This window comes from Drosophila navojoa, chromosome 5 (assembly GCF_054131105.1).
Source record: "Drosophila navojoa isolate 15081-1374.11 chromosome 5, UAZ_NAV_1.0, whole genome shotgun sequence".
In the NCBI taxonomy this organism is placed as follows: Eukaryota; Metazoa; Arthropoda; class Insecta; order Diptera; family Drosophilidae; genus Drosophila; species Drosophila navojoa.
The window spans coordinates 3,535,087-3,555,867 of record NC_142893.1 but is presented as its reverse complement, the minus strand read 5'-3'; the positions used below and the strand labels follow the sequence as shown (position 1 = coordinate 3,555,867).

The following is a 20,781-nucleotide window of genomic DNA, read 5'->3' as shown; positions in this document are numbered from 1 at the left end:
GTTTTACTGAACTAAACTCAAGGAAATAATAAAATTGATGATCTAGAGAGCTTTGAATTCTACAGGATTGGAATCACATTTTAAAGAATTCTGAATATGATATCTCTTTCTATATAATCACATAATATTTCTACTTTTATCTACTATACTATTGTTAAGAAGTTGCCAAGCTCTACAATATCTATATCTTTAATAATTACATATACAGAAATATTTACATATACAGAAAATAAAGGAAAAATGTTTACAAAAATGGAATATTGCGATAACTCAGATCTTCAGTATAGAGTGGTATATGTTTCATAATGGAGAAAATCATTACGAAACCTAGATAAATCCTGATAATACACGGATTTTTAGTATATATATGTACATATGAACAAACTAAGCTATATGGCCCTCTGGTCTATAATAATAGTGTGTCATACAGTCATACTCAAAGTAAGATTTGATTCCCTCATTATAGTTTTCTGTGCTTCAAAAATACATAGAATTTCACAATTTTTATATATGTATATAGTATATACATAGTATATACTTTGCATATTTAACATTTTCTTTTGAAATTATTATGTAGTGATACCCATTATATATATCTTTCTCGCTTTAATATAGATATCACTTTACACAGATGTTTTTCAGCCATTAAATGTGTGTAACAGCTTTATAAAACCTTCAATTCAACGTTACCCCAATAATATTTTCTAAAATTTGTATATTTATTGGAAGCAAGTGTAGTATTACTATTGTATATACAAAAGATGACTAATTGGTTGTTTGCCTGTCACCTGAGCCTTGAAAACTCACTGTGAGATTGTGCGGCAACACTGGCGAGGCAGAAACGTTACTTGAGGCCAATGGTTGCTGCTGGAAGCACCTGGGATTAATGGATATACATAAAATGTATTACATATGGGATACAACTACCCTTATGTATCTCGCATTCAAATATGATACGCATACAGACAAATCTTTTTCTATACATAACTGCGTATGTATATTTAAATACGCCTGTAAATAGACACATATTTATGTATGTATGTATGTACGCACTTTTTCTTCAGTTGTTTTAATCTTCAAACGTATTTATATAACCACATATACACACATACATATCATATTGCATATCTTACATTCTTCTTTATACACATACGTGCATGGTATATACTTCCACACATCCGTGCTCTCAGCAGAGATCAAAGCAAAAATGCGTATTATATACTTAACACACACACATATATTTATACGCACTCAAGCTGAAGGGTAACCCACGCCACATACCATATACACATACACACACACACACACACACACACACGTCGCTTGAACACAAGCACATAAAGCATTAAAGTATACATAAGCCTTATATACACTTCGACGGCGTCGACTATGAGACAGCCAACAGCCCTTTCCTTTCACACAAATGTCGGTATGTATGTATATGGGCAGCGGCGACAGCGTGAGTCGAAGAAACAAAGAAACAGCAGGCACAGCAGAAGAGCCAAAAGGCAAACAGCAAAAGCAACAGCAAACAACGACAACGGCTAGACGTCGACAATTCAGTGCAAAGCCAACTTCGAACGAGAACGGTCGTTTCGCGGTCGCCAGCAACGAATGAGATATAAAAGCCGTCGCCGTTTTCGTTTGCCGTATGAGAGCAGCAAAAGAGACCAACGCAACCAAAATCAACGAGTGTAAGCGAGAGCGAGTGCGCAGCAGTTGCACGCCCAGTGAGAGTTAGTGTGCGAGCGAGATAGTATTGTGGCAGCCACTGAGCGCACAGTAGAGAAAAAGGAAAACGTAAAAAACGGCAGCAGAGGGCAGGCAGTTGGCCACTGTCAATGTAAATAGGCGTTGCGTATGTGTATGAGTGCGGCGACTGCGCAAGTAAATAAAGACAGCGTTGGCAGCGTGTCAGCGTCGCAGCCGTCGTGTAGTTTCGTCAGTTGAACATGGAACGTTGAGGCGAACGGACGTACGCGCATTTTTCATTGCTAAAATATTAAATTGCTTCAGCTGCCAAGCGTATTACATACCTTTTAGTGTAATATACAACAATAAATAAATAAATAATTTTTAAAATTTAAATATAATTATTAAATAATAGAAAGTGAAAGTAACTAAAGTATTAAAACGCATTGCTTGTACAAAAGGTAGAAATTTCCTTTGTGTCTCGTGTGACAAATGCCGCAGCAACAACAACACGCCGACGATATCAGAAGGCAGTAAACAGCCTGCGCTTATATACACGACGACGTCTATGTACACGTCGCAGTCGCAGTTCGCGTCAGCAGCGGCGTTCGTGAATGTGTGCGTGTGCAGAAAACATAAGCCAAAGCATAATACACAATAAAGGTGCACACGAAAGCAAATAACCCAAAGTGACAGCCGCAGCAGAGCTCGAGTTTCTATGCTGTGTGCGATTGTGTGTGTGAGTGTTTTGTGTTGAGAAATATCAAAAGCAACGAAGCAGAGGAGTAAAGTGTAAAGCAAGCAATAAAACGTAGCAACGCAAACAGCTGAAGCTGAAGCCGAAGCTGAAGAAAGAAAGGCACAAGATAAATTGTTGAAAATCTAATTAAAACGAAACGGCGAAGAGTATATATATGTATATGTATTTGTGTGTATATATTTGTGAAAGTGTGCGTGAGCAAATATGCCAATAACTGCACTTCGGATTATTACAACAACAGCAACAACACCAACATTATTAACGGCTGCATCGCGTTTTGGATTACGTTTACTTCTTGCAGCAATTGGATAAAAACAACAACACAAAAATGCCGCGCACTCAACTGGATTAGCCGTCAAATTTGTACTCAGGTAAAAATAACAACACACAAGCAGGCCAAAGCAAGATGTGCAATTGCAAATTATATGCTCTTTTTTTTTTTTATTTCTCTGCTCCACTAACATTTTACAGCGCTGCCGCTGTCTGCCTGTCGGCGCACAGCTGTTGCGCTGCTAATGCTCCCTACCTCCCTACCTCTCTCTCTCTATCGTTCGCTGTCTTTACCCAAATTAAGAAGAAAAAAAATCACTCACACTCGTTCGCAACTCTCACTCCAGCCTGCGCTCAGTCGCTAGCAGAGGGAAGTGAAGTAGCAGCGGAAAGTAGCTGCAAACCAAAACAGTAGCGGCGACAGCAACAGCTTTTTGTGCCCCCCTCTTCACACACAGACACACACATTCGCAGAAAGTGTACATTTGCGATTGGCAAGTGAGCTTGCTCATATACATATGTATGTATGTGTACTGATGTGTGAGTACATGCCTTACATGCTGTTATTACTCTTTTACATAAATATGCTCTGCGCACACACACACATATAAGCATATACAGTAAAATTGCATATTTTTAACTGCTTTACTTTATTTCGTCGCTGAATGGAAAGTAGTGCGTGTGAATGTGTCCGTCTCTGTGTGTGGGAAAGGAGATAAAGTCTTGGTCGCTATCGCATTTACCCTACCCTTTGCATTTCACAAACACTGCCCTTCGCGTAGCGTATTGCTGCAGTCGCGCAGGCCGCGCTTTTGTTCTCGAACGTTAACTCACGTGAAATTCCGCTGCTTGCTTTTATTTTAATTTTTTTTTTATCCTTTTCATTTTTCGTACTCTTATTTTTTTTTTTGCGCGCGCTCTGCCACTGCCTGAGCTGTTGTTGTTGTTGCTGCCACTGTTAGGAAGGGTTAAACTTGGGTACGCTATGTGCGCGTGTATGGGTGAATGTATGTATGTATGTGTGTGCACACTTAAATTTTATGTAAAAAGGATTTTAAAGGCAGACCCGTTCCTTTGCTTGTGCGCGTCCCTGAATACATTTCATATTCATTCATATTTACATTTTGTGAGTGAGTGAACAAGAGCAGGCGAAGGAGAGGAAGAGTTTGGCTCTTACTGTAAAAAGTTTTGAGTAAAACTTTTTACTGGTGCGCGTTGATGCAAAAACAACTTGAAATTATAAAGTTTTTTTTTTTTTTACAAAACAGTTCGCACTTGTATTTGTGCTTTTAGGGAGTTCAATTTCAGGCCGTTTTCATTTCTCCAAATAAAAAAAGCCGTACATAACCCAACTTATCTGACTGTTAAGTCTACCTCTCTCGTGCTCTATCCCTTTTTATCTGAGGCTCCCCTTTGAGTGCCAATGCAATTTGCATTGGTATGCGTATATATATGTGTATGTATGTGTGTGTGTGTGGAGGGCCGCTCGGCAGTCGTTAACATTCCCTTGGCAACCGGAGAAGGGAGGGAAACAGAGTGAAAGAGAGAGAGAGTGAGAGAGTCAGACGGAGCAAGGGGAAGCCAGTGTGGAGCAAGCATCCATTATCCATCAACTGATTGCACATAAAAAAATATATATTTATATATACGTACATACATATATAATGAAATACAGCCTCATCTTTTGGCCAGTGATTTAACAGTTTTGACTTTCAATTACGTATATGGCAAATGGGGGGCGTGGCAGCTCCAAATATGCGAAATTGATGAATTTAACATGAGATTTTCTGTTTAACATTGAGTTTATTTATTTTTTTTTTCTCGAGTTATTTTTATTTTTTTCTGCTGTTTATGGTCCACAACTCGTGTTCGTTTTATATGGTTGCGCCTGCTTATTTTTCACTATTTTCTTATCATTATGCATTTATATACAGATGGATTGACAGTGAAATGAAAAAGAAGAAGAAAAAACAGCTGTTGCTGCTGCCGCTGCTTGCTGAGTTTTATCTTTTATTTTATTTAACATTTTCACAATCAGCACAAAATGCACGAGGCCAACGACTTTATGGAGTGTGAGAGGGAGAGGGAGAGAGAGAAAAAAAAAAAAAACAAACATTTCTTTATGTTTTTCCATTGAAAATGCTGCGAGTGGAAATTTAAGATTTCTCTGTGCATGTGTGTGTGTGTGTGAGTGTGAGTGTCTGTGTTTGGCAACTTGAAACGTATTTTTATTGTGTTTACATATTGTATTTAAGGATTATTTGAAGCTGTTGCAGGGAGTGGAGCGCACAGTGAGCGCTCGCTAAGTGGAAAGCTAACAATTTCAAAGCATAGTTGTCTAGCTCTTAAATGCAGAGCGAAGGCGAATTTAGTATATATTTATAAATTAATACATACATACATCTATATATATAAATATATTTTTTTTTTGATTACGAGAGTTTAAATTTTAAATAAAAACTTAGTATATAAATTTTATAGGTTTATATATAATTATAATTATTAAAAATTTATTTTTTATTTTTAATTAAAAAAATTAAATTTATAAAAATAATTAAAAAATTAAAAATAAATCTGCTTATAAAATTATTTTCTATATATCCTACTCAATTTATTATTTATTGTGGAGTTCCACCTATCGAGTGCCAACTGTATCAATTTATAGTGTTGTACCTCTTATGGTATGTGTGTATGTATGTATGTGTGCCTAGCACTCTGTAAGCATTATAGCTCTTATTTTTTAATGCTCACAGCATGAATACCCCTACTCTGCTGCCGCTGCTCTCTTTTTGCATTCATGCATATGCATATGTGTCCATTGGTCTAAGTAGATGTGTGTGTCTATTAGCGTATGTGTGTGTGTGTGTGTGTGCGTGTGTGTGTGTCTGTTGATATTTGCATTTGTTATTTGTCGTTTGGCTGCATATTAAATTTCCACGTTTTTTTTCTCTCTCTTTCCTTGCAGAAAACAAAAGCGAATTTTAGCGCAACTTCTATTATTATTATTATGATGACGCCGGAGTCGAAGGCAACAGCAACGGCAACGGCAACGGCAACAACAACACCAACAATGGCGCATACACAAAAGCCAGCTGCTGCGTCGGCGTCGCAGTCGCAGCATTTATCAACACTGGCGATGGCGAGCAAAGCAACAAAAGCGGGCAAAAGCTTTGCCAGCAATGCAAATAGCAACAACAAGAACAATAACAACAACAGCAGCAGCAACAACAACAATAATAGCATCAAAAAGCTTGCAATAAATATAACGGCGACAAGTGTTGATAAAATGCAAATGCAAAAGCAACAACAACAACAACAGAAGCAACAACAACAACAACAACAACAGCAGCAGCAGCAAAAGAGCGCAACAAACAACATTAAAGTAAAAAGTGAAAACACGTTAACAACAGCAACAACAACAGCAGCAGCAACTGTAACTAATGCATTCACAACAACAACAACAACAACAGCAGCGGCAGCAGCAGCAAAGGCATTGCATGCATGTAACAACAACAACATTAAGAAAGAAGCAACACCTCCAGCAACAACTGCTGCGGCTGAGGGCTCCACCAACAACAGCAACAGTAACAACAACAACAACAACAACAACAGTTCAGCATTTGCCTCGTCATGCTCAACATTCTCCTCCTCATCATCCTCGTCATCTTCATCCTCCTCCGCCTGGTCGAACATTGAGGATGCGAACAGCAACGGTGGCGCCTCCGCCGACGAAGAGCATTGCGCCAACGAAGAGGCGCCACAAGCTGCGGCCGCTGCGGCTGCTGCTGCTGCTGCAGCAACGACATCATTGATGATGACGACAACGCCACGCCCCGTACTCCTAACGGCCGTCAATGCCCACATCATCTGCCACTTGTGCCAAGGCTATCTGATCAATGCGACGACCATCGTGGAATGTTTGCACTCGTGTAAGTACCAAAAGACCGAGATAGCGATAGAGACGAAAAACAGCGCAAAAAAAAAGAAAACAAAAAAAAAAAAAAATCGAACCCTCCTTCTAAGACAGCCCCCTAGATACCGCGAATCCTTGGCACTTGGCGGCTAGGCGCAAAAGCTAATTAGAAGTAGTTAGCCAAGCGAAACGGAAATGACGCTCGACTGTACCAAATACCCTGTGAGAAAATCAACATCCGCTGCTCTTGAGAAACAGCAGTCTGTGTTGGAAAGGAAGCACTTCAAATTAGTTTATCAGGGCTTAAAAAGAAAAATGAAAGCAATTTGTTTATAAATCGATATTTATCGATTTGTATTGAGCGAGATTTATCTCAAATATATTTAATGATTATGTAAATGAGATATGTCAGGGACTATGTTAAAGAGAAATTAGATATTTATCCAGTTTCTTAGAGAAGGACTGATTTTGTTACGAAAAATCGATTTTATATGTGAAATTTGCATTATTAAGCAAGGACATCGATATGTAACGATTGTAGGTCATTGTGGGAAGTAAAATAGTATATTTAAGATAAGGTAAACGCATTTAAATGCAGCATTTAGCTCCAGTAATGGGTATTATAAGAAAAAATCGATAGTTATCGATTGTGTTTTAAAAGAAATTTCATACAAATGAGAGTATAAAATGTAGTTAATGAACAGTATTATCGACTGAGAAGATTATGAGTGAAATAGAACTATTCTAGATTTATATATGTATATTATATACAAATTAATTGATTGAAGAGAGAGCTGCAGGCAAAAAAACCCCACAATATATATCGATTGCAAGATAATTAAGCAAAATATTTATTGGATCTTAGCAAGACATTTAAACAAATATAATGGATGTAATAGCGTTCATTACATAGTCACAATCCTAAGCAACATATAACAATCTCCTCTTATCTATTTACCAATTATTACAGGGTATACTAACTGGCAAAAGTTCAGCCTACCCCCTCCCCCCTCGCTTACCCAGTCTGTGCTGTGCGATAGACGCCAAGCCAGATGCTGCCTTGACGATAAGTTAATGGGCAACATTAATGAGCCTGCTGATGCCGATGCTGCTGCTGCTTCTGCTGCTGCTGTTGCAGCTTCCTCATCTGCAGACTCCGGCTCTGGCTCACTCGTTTTAGCATAGGTCGAAAAACCAAGCCTGGCTATATAGCCGCAAGTATGCTCGTGTCTAGAGAGCCGGAATGGAGTTGGATGTATGGCACATATGTCTGACTAAATAATTACAAATGGTTCTGCGAGGATGCTCAAGCTTAATAACTGCTGAACCATAAATCAGACAACTTTCAAGTGGAAAACTGAGACACCCTGACTCTAACCATTCTGCACGCTCTCCCTTCCCCCATTCCCTCCCTCTCGCTCTCTCTCGCTCGATTAGACCCAGACGAGTTTAAAGAAAAAGCAACGCTTTAGTTGTCTTTTGAGCGATTTTTATGTTACTTCAATTTCCGGTTCGAGTTCAAGCTACAGTTTTTCAGTTTTTTTTAGCTTTTCTTTTAGTGGCAGCACGCTTTTCCACAGCGACATTTTTCGCTCTTTTGTTGACTTTCAATTTGGCCGCACAGCAAATGCAATTTGGTTTTATTGAACGAAATTTTTATGCTAGCGCAGCCAACTTAACAAGTTCAAGAGTTAAAGCAGCCAACTTAACTCGTCTGAAATTTGGTTTCTTTGCTGGTAAGATGTCCTCAAATAGTTGTAGTTCGTCATTTAAATAGTTTAATGGAGCTCTTAGACATTTAGAGTAGTTTTGCAGCGTTGCCAGCTAGTTTTGAAATTAGAAATTAAACAAAAGTTTAAGGGAAATTGAATCAAAGACTTGGGAAAAGTCTTTTCATTGCTGAAAATGGTTAAAAGTCTAGCTTATGTTGATTTCCAGCACTATGAACTTAATGAGCATGTCCTACAGTGCTGCCAGATGGCTGGTAAATAAGAAAAAAGCTTAGGTATAAACGAAACATAATCCAAAAGTTGGTCTAAGTCCATTTAACATTACAAGAAATGCTGCCAAGTCTGGCATATAAACTAATTTATGGAATGCATGTCATTCAGTGTTGCCATATAGCACAAAAATGAGGCTTAATTATGTACAGTTCTATGTAACAATTAGACAAAGTTCTTTCAACAATGCGAGAAATCCTCCACAGTTTGTTCACAACTCAATTGCAGCGCTGCCAACTTAATTATCCGCATGTCATACAGTGTTGCCAGATCAGTGGCATTTCTCTCAGCAATCGCTGACAATTTCTTCGCTCTATGCACATATTAGAGACATCAACTAGCAGACAAATTATGGCATTCGATTAACTGCGCATCCGACGCAAAATGCAGTTAGCCTTCATTCATTCAGTCTGTCAATCAGTTGGCCAGCCAGTCAGTCAGCCAGTCAGTAAATCTGTCTAACCACATGTGCCGATTGGCATTTCATGTTGCTCCCGAGGCGCATTTAAATCTGTTGCACTCACAGCTTTGCAGTGCCACATGTTGTTGACTGGTGCGCGCTACTGCTGCTAGTTCTACTCCTGGCAGCGTTGCCACCCCGTTCCATTGGCTGACAGCAGCAGCTGTTGCTCTGCTTTTATTGTATTTGTCCTGCTATTTTTGTTAACTGTGCTGCACTCGCCTCGTTGCCAGCTCTGACTCGAGGCCATTTTCGTCTCGCACCAGCCCCGAACCACCCAAATGACAACAGCTCGTAGTACTGTCATTTTTTTTTACCATCCATGTCTCTCGGACTGACAGACAAGCGTAACAGGCGCTGCGAATGTGTTGGCCAGCCCAGCCCAGCCCAGGCGAGGGCAGCCCCGTCTACCTATTGCTCCATATTTGCCCCTTCTCTCGTTTTACCCATCTTCACTGGTGCTGCTGCTGCTGCCTCTGCTGTATCCTGTCTGGGTCCAGTCTCCAAACTCTCGTCTCACTTTGCTGCATGTTGCTGTCGCTTGGGTGACAGTTGTAGCGAACGGACGGACGGATGGGCGGACGGGCGGGCGGGGACGCACAGCATCAGACAGACAAACAGACGGACTGCCATTGACGTTAAAGTCAAAACAAAGTTTTTTCTTTCGTTTTTCATACCACGCTGCGAATGAAGGGAAACATTGGGGTATGCACGTACTCTGTGCGTGTGTGTGTGTATGTGTGTGTGTGGGCGTTATGTAGTTGAGAATGCCGTGTATAATCGCATTAAAAAAAGGAGTTTTATATTAATGTTATAGTAGATTGAAGTGGGCAGTCAGAGAGCAGGAAGAATTAATTAATTTAAAAAAAGAGAAACGACAAAAATAAAATAATAAAATTATTATAAATTTCCATTTCGTTTCAGTTTTTAATTTAAGGCGAGCTATTTGCCATTTTCATTCGGAATTAAATTTTTGTATATATGAGAAAATCTAGCATGAACATTAGGATGACCATATTTGAGTTAACTTTACGTCCATTACTCGACCATATTTGAGCTATTTATACGGATCCTAAGAGATCTTTATCGCAGTGTCGTTGCCTTTTTCAGCTTCCTTTAGTTACTTCAATTATATTAGACATTTACTTTATACTTTGTCTTCTGTAACTCAAATACAGAGTATCTCATAGTCGTGCTTTGGGCTTTGAATAGCTTTTACACAACTTTTTTGCTCAGTTTTTGGCTTGTAGCTTTTTCTCGTGTGGCACGTTCGAATTGAATAGCTGGTTTGCGTTGCTTTTGCATTTCCTATTTATTCTTTTCCTCTTTTTTTTTTTGGTACATCGTATATCCATTTTGGGTAGCTGTTGTGTGTGTGGGCGTGGCATAAGCCTTGGCAAACTGCGTGCGTAACGAACGCTAGGGGAATTATTTTTGCCAAGGTTTTACATAAATTTGTATAATTTCTAGGCGAACCAACGCCACAATTTGTAACTGTTTTATTCGCAGCTCTTCATCACTGTCTCGTACAGTATCTAACTCACTCTCACTCTCTCTCTCTCTCACGTTCTATTTCTTGTCTATTTCGATTGCAGTCTGCCACAGTTGCCTCATCAATCACCTGCGCAAGGAGCGCTATTGTCCTCGCTGCGAGATGGTCATCAACAATGCCAAGCCCAACATCAAGTAAGTAAAAGACGCAATTCACAATGATATAAAGATAGATATCTCTCTCTCTCTATATATATATATATATATATTTATATATGTATATTTGTATCTGTTGCTGACAACTGCAATTAGATAATATAAGAACACAGCGGCAGCCGCCATTTGTCTGCGCAGGGCAAGAGTTTAATGCAGTTGTATAAGCTCTTGATATAGATTAGATTTTCACTTTAATCGAGTCCCTGCACTGACAACAGCTCTATGATGTTATTTATGGCTTCAAATTATTTAGAAAAGTTGAGTTATTATTATTAGTTATTATTTTTTTTTCTATTTAAGAATTGTGTTTTTATTTATTATTATTTTTTTTTTCTATTTATGAATTGTGTTTTTATTTATTATTATTATTATTTTTTTTTTTTTTCTATTTAAGAATTGTGTGTTTTTTTTTTTTTTACTGTACATTTTATAGGATTTATTTATTTCTTATTATTTTTTTTATTATTGTTTTTTTTTTTTTTTTTTTTTTAATATAAAGAAATATATTTATTAAAGAAATGGCGTAGGGCTGCCTTTTTGGTAGCTTTATCTAAACAGAAGTGTACATTAATTAATCTACTGACACGCTATATTTATTTTGAATTTTTTTTGTCAGCATTTTTCTGAAGTAATTCATATGAATTTCTCTTTCTCTTTAGTTTCTAGCAGTTCATTTCCTTTTTGTTAATTTTTTTTTTGACAATTTTTATTTAAATATAGAAAAAAATGTTATAAATTAACTCTTTATATGAATTTCACACGAGCTCTTTTCTTTTTTTTTTTTTTTTTTTAATTTATATACCATAAATATCTAAAGCTCTTTTGATTTGTATATTAATATATTTATCTTCTAAAAAATTGCATTCATTTGCATTTTAATTATACAAATTAAATACAAATTAAATAGAAATATACACAAGTTAATAGTTAATAGCAATACATAAAGAATACAAAATATAATAACAATACATAAAGTTCTCATTCAGCTTTTTCTATTTGCTTTGTCAATTATTATTATTATTATTATTTATTTTTTGTATTTGAATATTTATTTACTGTACATTTTTTTCCATTTATTTATTATTATTATTATTATTACTATTATTATTATATCATATTATATTATTATTATTATTATGATTATTTATTTATTTTATTTTTATTATTTTTTTTTTTTTCATTTATTCATTTTTTTTTTTTTTTTTTTTTCATTTTAATCACATAAGAATAATTTCCAAATATATATATAAAATTTCATCTATTTTTGTAATTATTCTATACGAATTATTCTATACGTAGTATTATTTCTATTTTATTATTATTTGTAGTAGTAGTATTTTGTGTATACTTAGTATTTTTGTAATATTGTTTATATATCTAGTATTTATGTAGTATTATTTAAATGCAGTTAATATAATGGGAGCTTTTTTCAAAATCCCAAATAAATTTGCTGCTGATCTCTTTTGCCGCCCCCCTCCCCCGGTCGCCGCCTCATTCGTTTTGGTGGTCTTCCATTTCAGAGTCCACTAACAAAACTCGTTGTTGCGTTTGACCCGGGCTAAGAGGAAGCAGGAACTCAGCTTGGCTCTGTTTTGTGTTACGTGTTTCGTGTCTCGTGTCTCCTCTGTGCCTTTTGGCTTTTGTGGACTGTTTCCAGCTGCTTTTGTTGCTGCTGCTGCTTCTGTTGTTGTTGTAGTTGTTGTAGTTGTTGTTGCTTCCCTTTTTCTCAGTTGCTTATCGTTGCCTCTGGCCGTCGGCACAAGACCCGCCCGTTAATTATCTCTGTCTTCTGTTTTTGTTGTTGTCGTGTTTTTTTTTCTTTCTTTTTCGATTTACTTCTTGGAAATGCGTTTGGCGAAATGCTGCCACGTTTTGTGGCCTGCAGTTTATCAGTTGGGCAGCACTTTTTTTTTTGCTTTTTGCTGTTTTTTTATTATTTAGTCTTTTGGGGCGTGGGCGCCACACATCATACAATACAATACATATATATATATAAAGAAATAAAGAAAACATGGCCGTTCGCAGTTTGCAGTTGTTATTTCTTCGTCGTTTTGGTTTTGTTTACCTTTTGGCAAATACGTAATAAAAAACAAAATAAATAGACTCGCCTTTTGTTTTGTTTTCTCTTTGATTTCCTTGCTTTTCTTTGTTGTTGTTGTTGTTGTTGGGTTAAACAATAAAGTTTTGCAATAAATTTAATTGGAGACTCGAGACCACGTACAAAAACCACTTGTCTGCTGTTTTATAGGGTCGCCCTGTATCTATGTATATGTATATATCTAGCTGTTCTATATAGTTAGTTCTGCTGACTTCACACCATTTGGCAGCAGCAGCAGCAGCAGCAGCAGAGCTCGAGCTTCTTTCATTCAGCTTCAGCTCTTGGCTGTGGAGGGTGAGCCGTTGCCTTCGACTATCTTTTCAGTTTTGTATTCATTATCTCAGTGACTAGATTTCAACCTGACTTCCAATTTGTATATAGCGTTTGAGTGCGTCTGTGTGTGTGTGTGTCTGTGTCTGTGCACTGTGGGGCAGCTCTCGCCTGACAGCGGGTGGTTCAGGCCCTAGTCTGTCTGGTCTGGTCTGGTCTCTTATTAAAGCTGTGAGCTTAAATTGATTCGCACGTCACGAACGCGGCTTCTCTTTCATTAGAAACGTGCGTAGCCAACTAGAGCGTGAGTGTGAGTGAGCTGGCTATAGTGGAGGTTAGACAGTGACAGCAAGTGCAAATATTTGGCAGGCTTCACATAAAAAGTTTAGCAAACGCCCAAGTTTTGTCGACAGCAGTCCGAAAATTCAATTCAATTCAAGGTATCTTTTGGCATTTTCCCGTTAAAGATTGACCCACAGCTTTTCGGCCAAGTTTGCAGGACGGCCCAAACCACAGTTGCCACAGCGAAAGTTTTGTGGTGCTGCGATACCCAAGGCATCCTTCACAAACACAGAGAGAGAGAGAGAGAGGGAGAGAGAGTGGGAGCGAAAACTTTACAGTTGAGTTAAGCGGGCGACTTTGGCTAAACTAGAATTTCCCCCCCAACCACACCTTGCGTACTTTCAGTCCAATATGTCGCGCATGTGACATTTATGTGGCTAACCTGAAAAACATTTAGCCACAATCACTGATGCGACACGCCATTCGATCAACGGAATGTCAGCCCTAACCTCACTTATTGCGATTAACCTTAAGAAGATGTGGTAGAGATATACAGATGCGGTGATGTGGTAATGTAGACATATAGAGATGTGTGTGGTTGCTTCTGAGAGATGCGATACGATCTTGTAACTAACTGTTAAATGTGTTTAAGAATACTCTATAGGCATTATTAGAGAGAACATTTTCATTTATACTAATATATTTTTAATATCATATATTATTTTTATTATTATTAACAGAGCTGAGAAATGTTATATAGAATATTTTAGCTAAAATTTATTGGTATATTATTCGTAACCCCAATACAATTATTTAGCCTGCGAATACAAACATTGAAAAGCCTCTTAAACTAATTCCATTGTTTATTGAGACTTATGAACTTATTGTTTAACCTCAATATTTGCTATAATCCGCACAAATATTGAGCAAATGTTAAACAAGGTTAACAAATCCTCTTAGCTCACATTTGAGTAAACCCATTGTATTATTATTTATTGAACTATATCAATTAATAGTTTCATATAATCTACCTAGAATTCTGTCTTCCTCTGTCATTCCATACTCATATTATATTAAATTTATTTAATATTCTTATAATAATATGTTTTACTTATAATTTATATATTAATCTAAGCATATTCCTGAAACATTCTTCCACATATCATAGATTCTCTTTCTCTCGATCTTTCTCTTTATATTTCAATCTTCATTTCATAGTCTATCTACATCCTAATTCTCGTCTTCATTTTTATAGTCTATGTGCATATCTATACATCTATAAAATTAGGTTACCAAAGCCCGCTGGCATGTAAATGATCTTACCCTGGTCGTGATTTTTTTTTCCCTCTTTTCCTTTTTTTGGCTCATGGCAAGGACCCTAAGCCGGCGACCCCTCATCTGCTGATGTTCCCATATACAACTCGAAATTCCTTTCGCTTATTCTTCTGGGCTATACAATTGTTCAATTCTTTTCACAAAAATCATTTTGATTGAAGGCGAGCGACGTTTTTTTTTTTTTTTCTTTTTCTTTACTTCATTCTTTCTTTCTTGTTTTCGTTTCCTATGAAATGCGACTTAATGCTAGTTCCTGTGCGCCACCACCACCACCACCATCACCACCAGCAGCAGCAGCAACCACTCTGTGTGGCGGCAATACAGCGCATGCCATACAGTTGCCCCTGCCCCTGCCCCTGCTCCTGCGGCATTTGTTGCGTGCCATAAAAGCAATTGCATCTGCCGTCTAATTTGTACGTTTTCTGTCTCTCTCTCTCTCTATAATATATCTCTCTCTATTAATATATCCTTATATATATCTATTCATCTGTGTGTGTGTGTGTGTGCGTCGTCTTCCTTCCTTTTGCACCAAGGAAGTCGCTAGCTGCTCTACGCGCGACTGACTTCTTATTCTCGACTCATTTTCCCGCTTTTCATCATGTGAGAATTGCAGCCGGTCTTGTCGCTGTCTCTCCCTCGCACTCTGTCTCTCTCCCTCTCTCTTTCACTCGATTTCTTGTCTTTTCCATTTGAGTGCACACACATGTGTGTCGCCTCTGTCCTTTGGGCATTATGCAACACCTCGTTTCTAACCACGCGCTCTTCCTCTTCTTCTGCTTCCTTTTACAGATCCGATACCACACTGCAGGCGATTGTCTATAAGCTCGTGCCTGGCCTCTATGAACGGGAACTCATGCGTAAGCGCGCCTTCTACAAGGATCGTCCCGAGGAGGCGGCACTGGCCACGCCCGAACAGCGTGGCGATGATACGGAGCATTTGATATTCAGTCCATCCGATGATATGTCTCTGTCGCTGGAGTATGCGGAACTTGGGTAAGTTTCCAGGCTTGGAATATTATGAATCGATATAAATACATTTTCATCGAATGTAAGGTAGAAAAGGAGTTATCGTTTATAATCGATAGGTTTTTTTTCTAATGGTGGTTTACTTTTGGGATCTATTTTACTTGGGTTTAATATATTGCAGAACTTTTCGGGATAAACATAATGCAGATTTACAGATATCCAAGTTTTATAAAGTTATCGATTATATTTTACTGATTCAGTTCAATTTAAATTGAATATATTTCGCATTTAAGAGAAGTTATGAATATTTGGAACAAAATTTATATTTTGCTTTCGAATTCAATGTAGAATAATGGGGAACTCAGTTGGATTATATCTAGCTCTAGCGAATCGTTTCTCTTCTTGTTTATACCCTATCTGCGATAGCTCTACCAACCACCTCTTTTGACACTCTCTAATTCACCGTTTCTTCCACTCCATCTTTCATCCCTTGCAGTGAATTGAATACCGATTCGGAGCTGGAATTCGGTGATACATTGCGTCCGCGTTATCTGCAATGTCCGGCCATGTGCCGTGTTAGCCACTTGAAGAAGTTCGTCTACGACAAGTACGAGATTGATGCCAACAACTTTAGCATCGATATCATGTACAAGGTGAAGACAATTGCGCTGCAGGATTACTATACGCTCATGGATATCGCGTATATCTACACGTGGAAGCGTGATGCGCCGATGCGCTTCTTTTTCCGTGTCTACGAGTCCCCCAAGAAGCCACTGATCAAGCCTGCCCCGGCGGTGGTCAAGCCACAGATTCTGCCCTTGAAGCAGGAGCGTGTGTCTCCAGCAGCCACGCCCCCTCCGGCGCCTTTGGCCATCAAAGTGCCCACGCTGTCGCCGCCAGCGCTTCTGGCAGCAGCTCCAGCCAACACTCCGTCTCCTGCTCAATCGCCACGCATCAAAGTGGAGCAAACCCAGGACGAATTTCGCATTGCGCCCAAATTGCATTCACCCACTGACCAGTCGCTCAAGATGGTCATCAATCGCAATGTGGTGGAGAAGCCCGAGAAGCCTGAGAAGCACTCGCATCAGCATCATCATCATCATTCGCCAAAGTCGAGCTCCAAGAGTCCGACCACCAAGTGCCCGCCTCAGTCGCCCGTCGGCTACAACAAGGAGGAGCCCAACATCAAGCTAAAGATTGATCTGTCCAAGCACAATAGCGTCACCATCATCAACATGTCCGATCCGGATCGCAAGGAGATTGTCAAGCCGCTCAAGCCGGAGAAGGAATCGCGCTCCAAGAGCAGAAAAGACAAGGATGGCAGTCCGAAGTCATCCTCCAACGGCAGCAGCCCCTCCTCCTCTTCCAGCGAGCGCAAGCGCAAGAGCCCCTCCCCATTGACCGTGCCGCCCCTCACCATTCGCACGGAACGCATCCTGAGTCCCAATGGAGTTAGCACCGTGCTCAGCCCGCGCGTCACTAGCGGCGCCTGCCTGGAGGATCCCAAGTCCGAGTTCCTCAAGTCGTTTGCTCTGACGCCCATCAAGGTGAAAGTCGAGTCGCCGGAGAAGCAATCGCAGTCAAAGATTAGCGTAGCATCCGCTGCTGCTGCTGCTGCTCCAGCACCGAACAACAAATCCAAGTCCCACCTGGACGATAGTCTGCTGATGAAGCCGCCCAGCGCCATGCCGCCCAAGTCCATAGCCTCCTCCAAGCGCAAGAGCAAGGAGCCCGTCAAGGCACTCTCCAAGAAGCCCAAGCTGTCGCCTCCGCTGCCTCGTGAGGACTTTAAGATACGCCTGCCCGCGCCCATTGTCAACGCCAGCAACGGGCCGACCGCGGACAAACCGCTGATGCCCCCGCCTCCTGCCAAGCCTCCACTAGCACGCAACAGCAGCAGCAGCAACAGCAAGCTGGCAAATGGACCACAGACGCCACAGCTGCCCATCTACGCGCCCCAACATCACGCACATCCACTGCAGCAGCCACAGCAGCAGCAGCAACAACAACAGCAGCAGCAGCAACCACATTTCGCACCACCGCAAGGACATCATGCAGGACTGCAAATGTCAGCACCGGGCAATCGCACGCCCATTGCCAAGCGCTATCAGCCAATTTTGCCAAAGGCAGCGCGTCCGAATCCTTTCGCCAATATACCCAGCGATGTGAATCGTTTGCTCAAGGATGCGGGCACCGAGATCAAGACAATTGGTGGTCAGAGCAAGACGCACGTGTATGGGCCGAAGCAAGGTGAACACAAAATGGGACCGCCGCCAGTGCCCAAGACAAACAACAACAGCAACAACAACTCTGGCAACAACAACACCAACAACAAGTCGAGCAACTATCTAAACCTGGCCTTGTACAACTTCAGCAAATCGAAGGGCAAAGAGGCGCCGCCCGGCTGCCGCACGCCCATGTACACGCCCAATTCGCCCATCTATTCGCCCAGTTCGCCGCAATATGTGCCCAACTATAATATACCGACCATGCCCACCTACAAATACACGCCCAAGCCGACAAACACGGCCGCGACGGCATCGTCATCATCATCATCAGCAGGAGCAGGAGCAGCAACAACAACAACAACAACATCGGCAGCTGCCACCAGCACAACAACAACAAATGCCAGCGCCTATTTGCAGAGCATGCTGAATGGAGCTGCGGGCGGTGGCCTGGGCGCTTGCGGCCTGTTCCCCAGTCCGCCCATCAAGGCGGACCAGAACACCAATCCCGCCGCCGAGGATGCGCCCGAGAAGCAGCAGGTGAAGGTGAAATCGCTGCTCAACTCGTGCAACATCAATATACCCTCATCGCTGTCGATAACCATATCGCGTGACAATGGTGACGCCTCCTCGCCCAGCAATGGGGCGCATGCCAAGCACAAGAGTCCCGTTAACAATTACATTGAGATTGTCAAGCTGCCCGATCAGCCAGCCCTGGACAAGGAGAAAGAGAAAGAGAAGGAGAGAGAGAGGGAGAGGGAGCGCGAGAAGGTAACGTCCATGGCGCCTGTGAAACTTCCCGCTCCGCCAAGCAAGACAATACCCTCGCCGCAGCATCTGCTGGCACGGCTCACGCCGCCCTCCGCTGTGACCACTGTGCCGCCCAAGACGTCGCCCAAGGCCACGCCCACGCCCACGCTGAAGCCGCTGCAGCAGCCCGCGCAAATGGAGGGCAAGAAGACGCCCAGCCCAGAGAAGCGCCAGCACTCGCCCAATGCAGGCGAGAATAAGTCGCCCAAGGCGGGGCAAGCGGGAGCTGGCGGAGCAGGCGCTGCCTCAACGGCCTGCGGCGAGACGGCGGCCAAAAAGTTTCGACCCATTTTGCCGCGTCAGAACTCGGCTGCAGCTAATGGCAACACGGCCGAGCTGCCTGCCGCAAAGCTGCAACAGTTGCCGGCTCCTGCTAATGCTGCTGCTGCAGCCGCCGCCGCCGCTGCCTCTGCCTACAACTTTGCAAACAACCAGAACAACAACAACAAAGCTAACAAGGTGCCCGCCAGCAAAAAGTCGCCCAACAATGCGCATGCCAATGCCAATGGCATTGCCAGCCAGGCCCTGATCAAGGCCAACGCGGCCAATGCAGCCAAGCGCAACAGCAGCGGCAATAACAAACATCATGCCGGCGGCCCGAACAACTCGAATCTGAAACTGATGGCACCGCCGCCTCATCCGCATCCGCACATGAATGCGCCGCTGAGCATCGCCTCGAGCGCCAATCAGCTGGACTTGAACTTCTTCAAGGAGAATCTGATGCGCGCCCAGGCGGCGCAGGTGGCGGCGGCAGCAACGAATCCCTCGAATCTGCTGTTCAACTTTGCGCCCGCCGTCTATCAGCAGGCCTGCCTCATGGAGCAGCTGTCGCGCATGCAGCGTGCCGGCCACGAGGTGTTCAACGATTACCTGCAGAAGGTGCGGAGTGCAGCCGGCGGTGGCAACGAGGGCGCTGGCGGCGGTGAGCAGCGGCAGCAGCAGGTGATGCCCATGCTGCCCAATGTGACGCTGCCAACGCCGCCAACGTCCACGCATCATCAGCCTTTGGCATCGGCGGCCAGTCCCAAAAGCTCGCCACATGCGGCGACCAAATTGACGCCAGCAGCGACGCCGAAAGGCAACGGCAACAGCAGCGGCAGCAACAGCGGCAGCAAGTCAGCAGCAGCAGCAGCAGCCAACAGCAACAGCAACAACAACAACAACAACAACAATTCGCTTTCACTTACCAAAAGCAAGTGAAGCAGACGGGAAAAACCAAACCCACCCAACCCAGCCAAGCACCCACCTAGCAGAAGGAAAATCAACCCCCAGCTGCGACAGCAACGTTACGTTCGACCCTCGTTTATTGTGGGCGAAAGCTGTGCGCTAATTAATATTTAAAGAGGTCTCTCCTTTTATTTTGTTTTTAGTTTTATAAACACATATACCGTTACGTTGTATATACATATACATATATATATATATACATAAGCATTTAAGCTGTAAATAAATATGATACGATCTTACATATATAGATACATATATATATATATAGCTAGCTATACGATTATACGACAGCAAGACAGAGCGATTCAGAATCAATAAAATCTAAGTTTTTTGTATACATACGAGATTTGTTCGTATTTGATTTACGTAAGGCTTAGCTTTAAGTGTAAGCTCTTAGCTGTTTGAATATGTAAAGCTCTTTTAAAGCTGCTAACGGCCGAACGGCTGGACAGTAAAATAAATGCAAGAATTTGCAGACTAATAAATTCAATAATATCTAAAGCAACTCGAAAAGATTTTAACTGTATTGATAATCAGAGGAAAAAGCATTTAAAGCTGAGGGAAGCATTTTTAAAACGGTTTTTAAAGCTGCTTACACAACCGAGTAGAGCTTTCATATTAAATCAATTGTTCTTTAAAGCTCCTGAAAAGTTTTAACTTTGGCATTAGTATATGAAATACTAACGTCAATCACACACACACAGCTCATGCAGAGCTTTAAGCTTTACAAACAAAACGTCAAAGCACATTGAAAGCTCACGATTTC

General features: G+C 41.2%; 1 protein-coding gene across 1 annotated transcript; it reads left to right on the top strand.

Moving 5' to 3' along the window:
* The first annotated feature begins 1,552 nt into the window (after positions 1-1,552).
* Positions 1,553-20,520, top strand: Psc (Posterior sex combs). Its single transcript, XM_089260910.1, has 5 exons — positions 1,553-2,823; positions 5,688-6,651; positions 10,691-10,781; positions 15,577-15,780; positions 16,250-20,520. The coding sequence occupies exons 2-5, from the start codon at positions 5,730-5,732 to the stop codon at positions 19,986-19,988; spliced, it is 4,956 nt and encodes a 1,651-aa protein (XP_089117036.1). The 5' UTR covers positions 1,553-2,823; positions 5,688-5,729; the 3' UTR covers positions 19,989-20,520.
* Positions 20,521-20,781: the final 261 nt, after the last annotated feature.

Excerpts from the sequence above, each read along its gene's own strand:
- Psc (XM_089260910.1), top strand. The coding sequence starts at position 5,730 with ATGATGACGCCGGAGTCGAAGGCAACAGCAACGGCAACGGCAACGGCA. Across the intron at positions 10,782-15,576 it reads AATGCCAAGCCCAACATCAA|ATCCGATACCACACTGCAGG; the intron begins GTAAGTAAAAGA and ends TTCCTTTTACAG. Across the intron at positions 15,781-16,249 it reads CTGGAGTATGCGGAACTTGG|TGAATTGAATACCGATTCGG; the intron begins GTAAGTTTCCAG and ends CATCCCTTGCAG.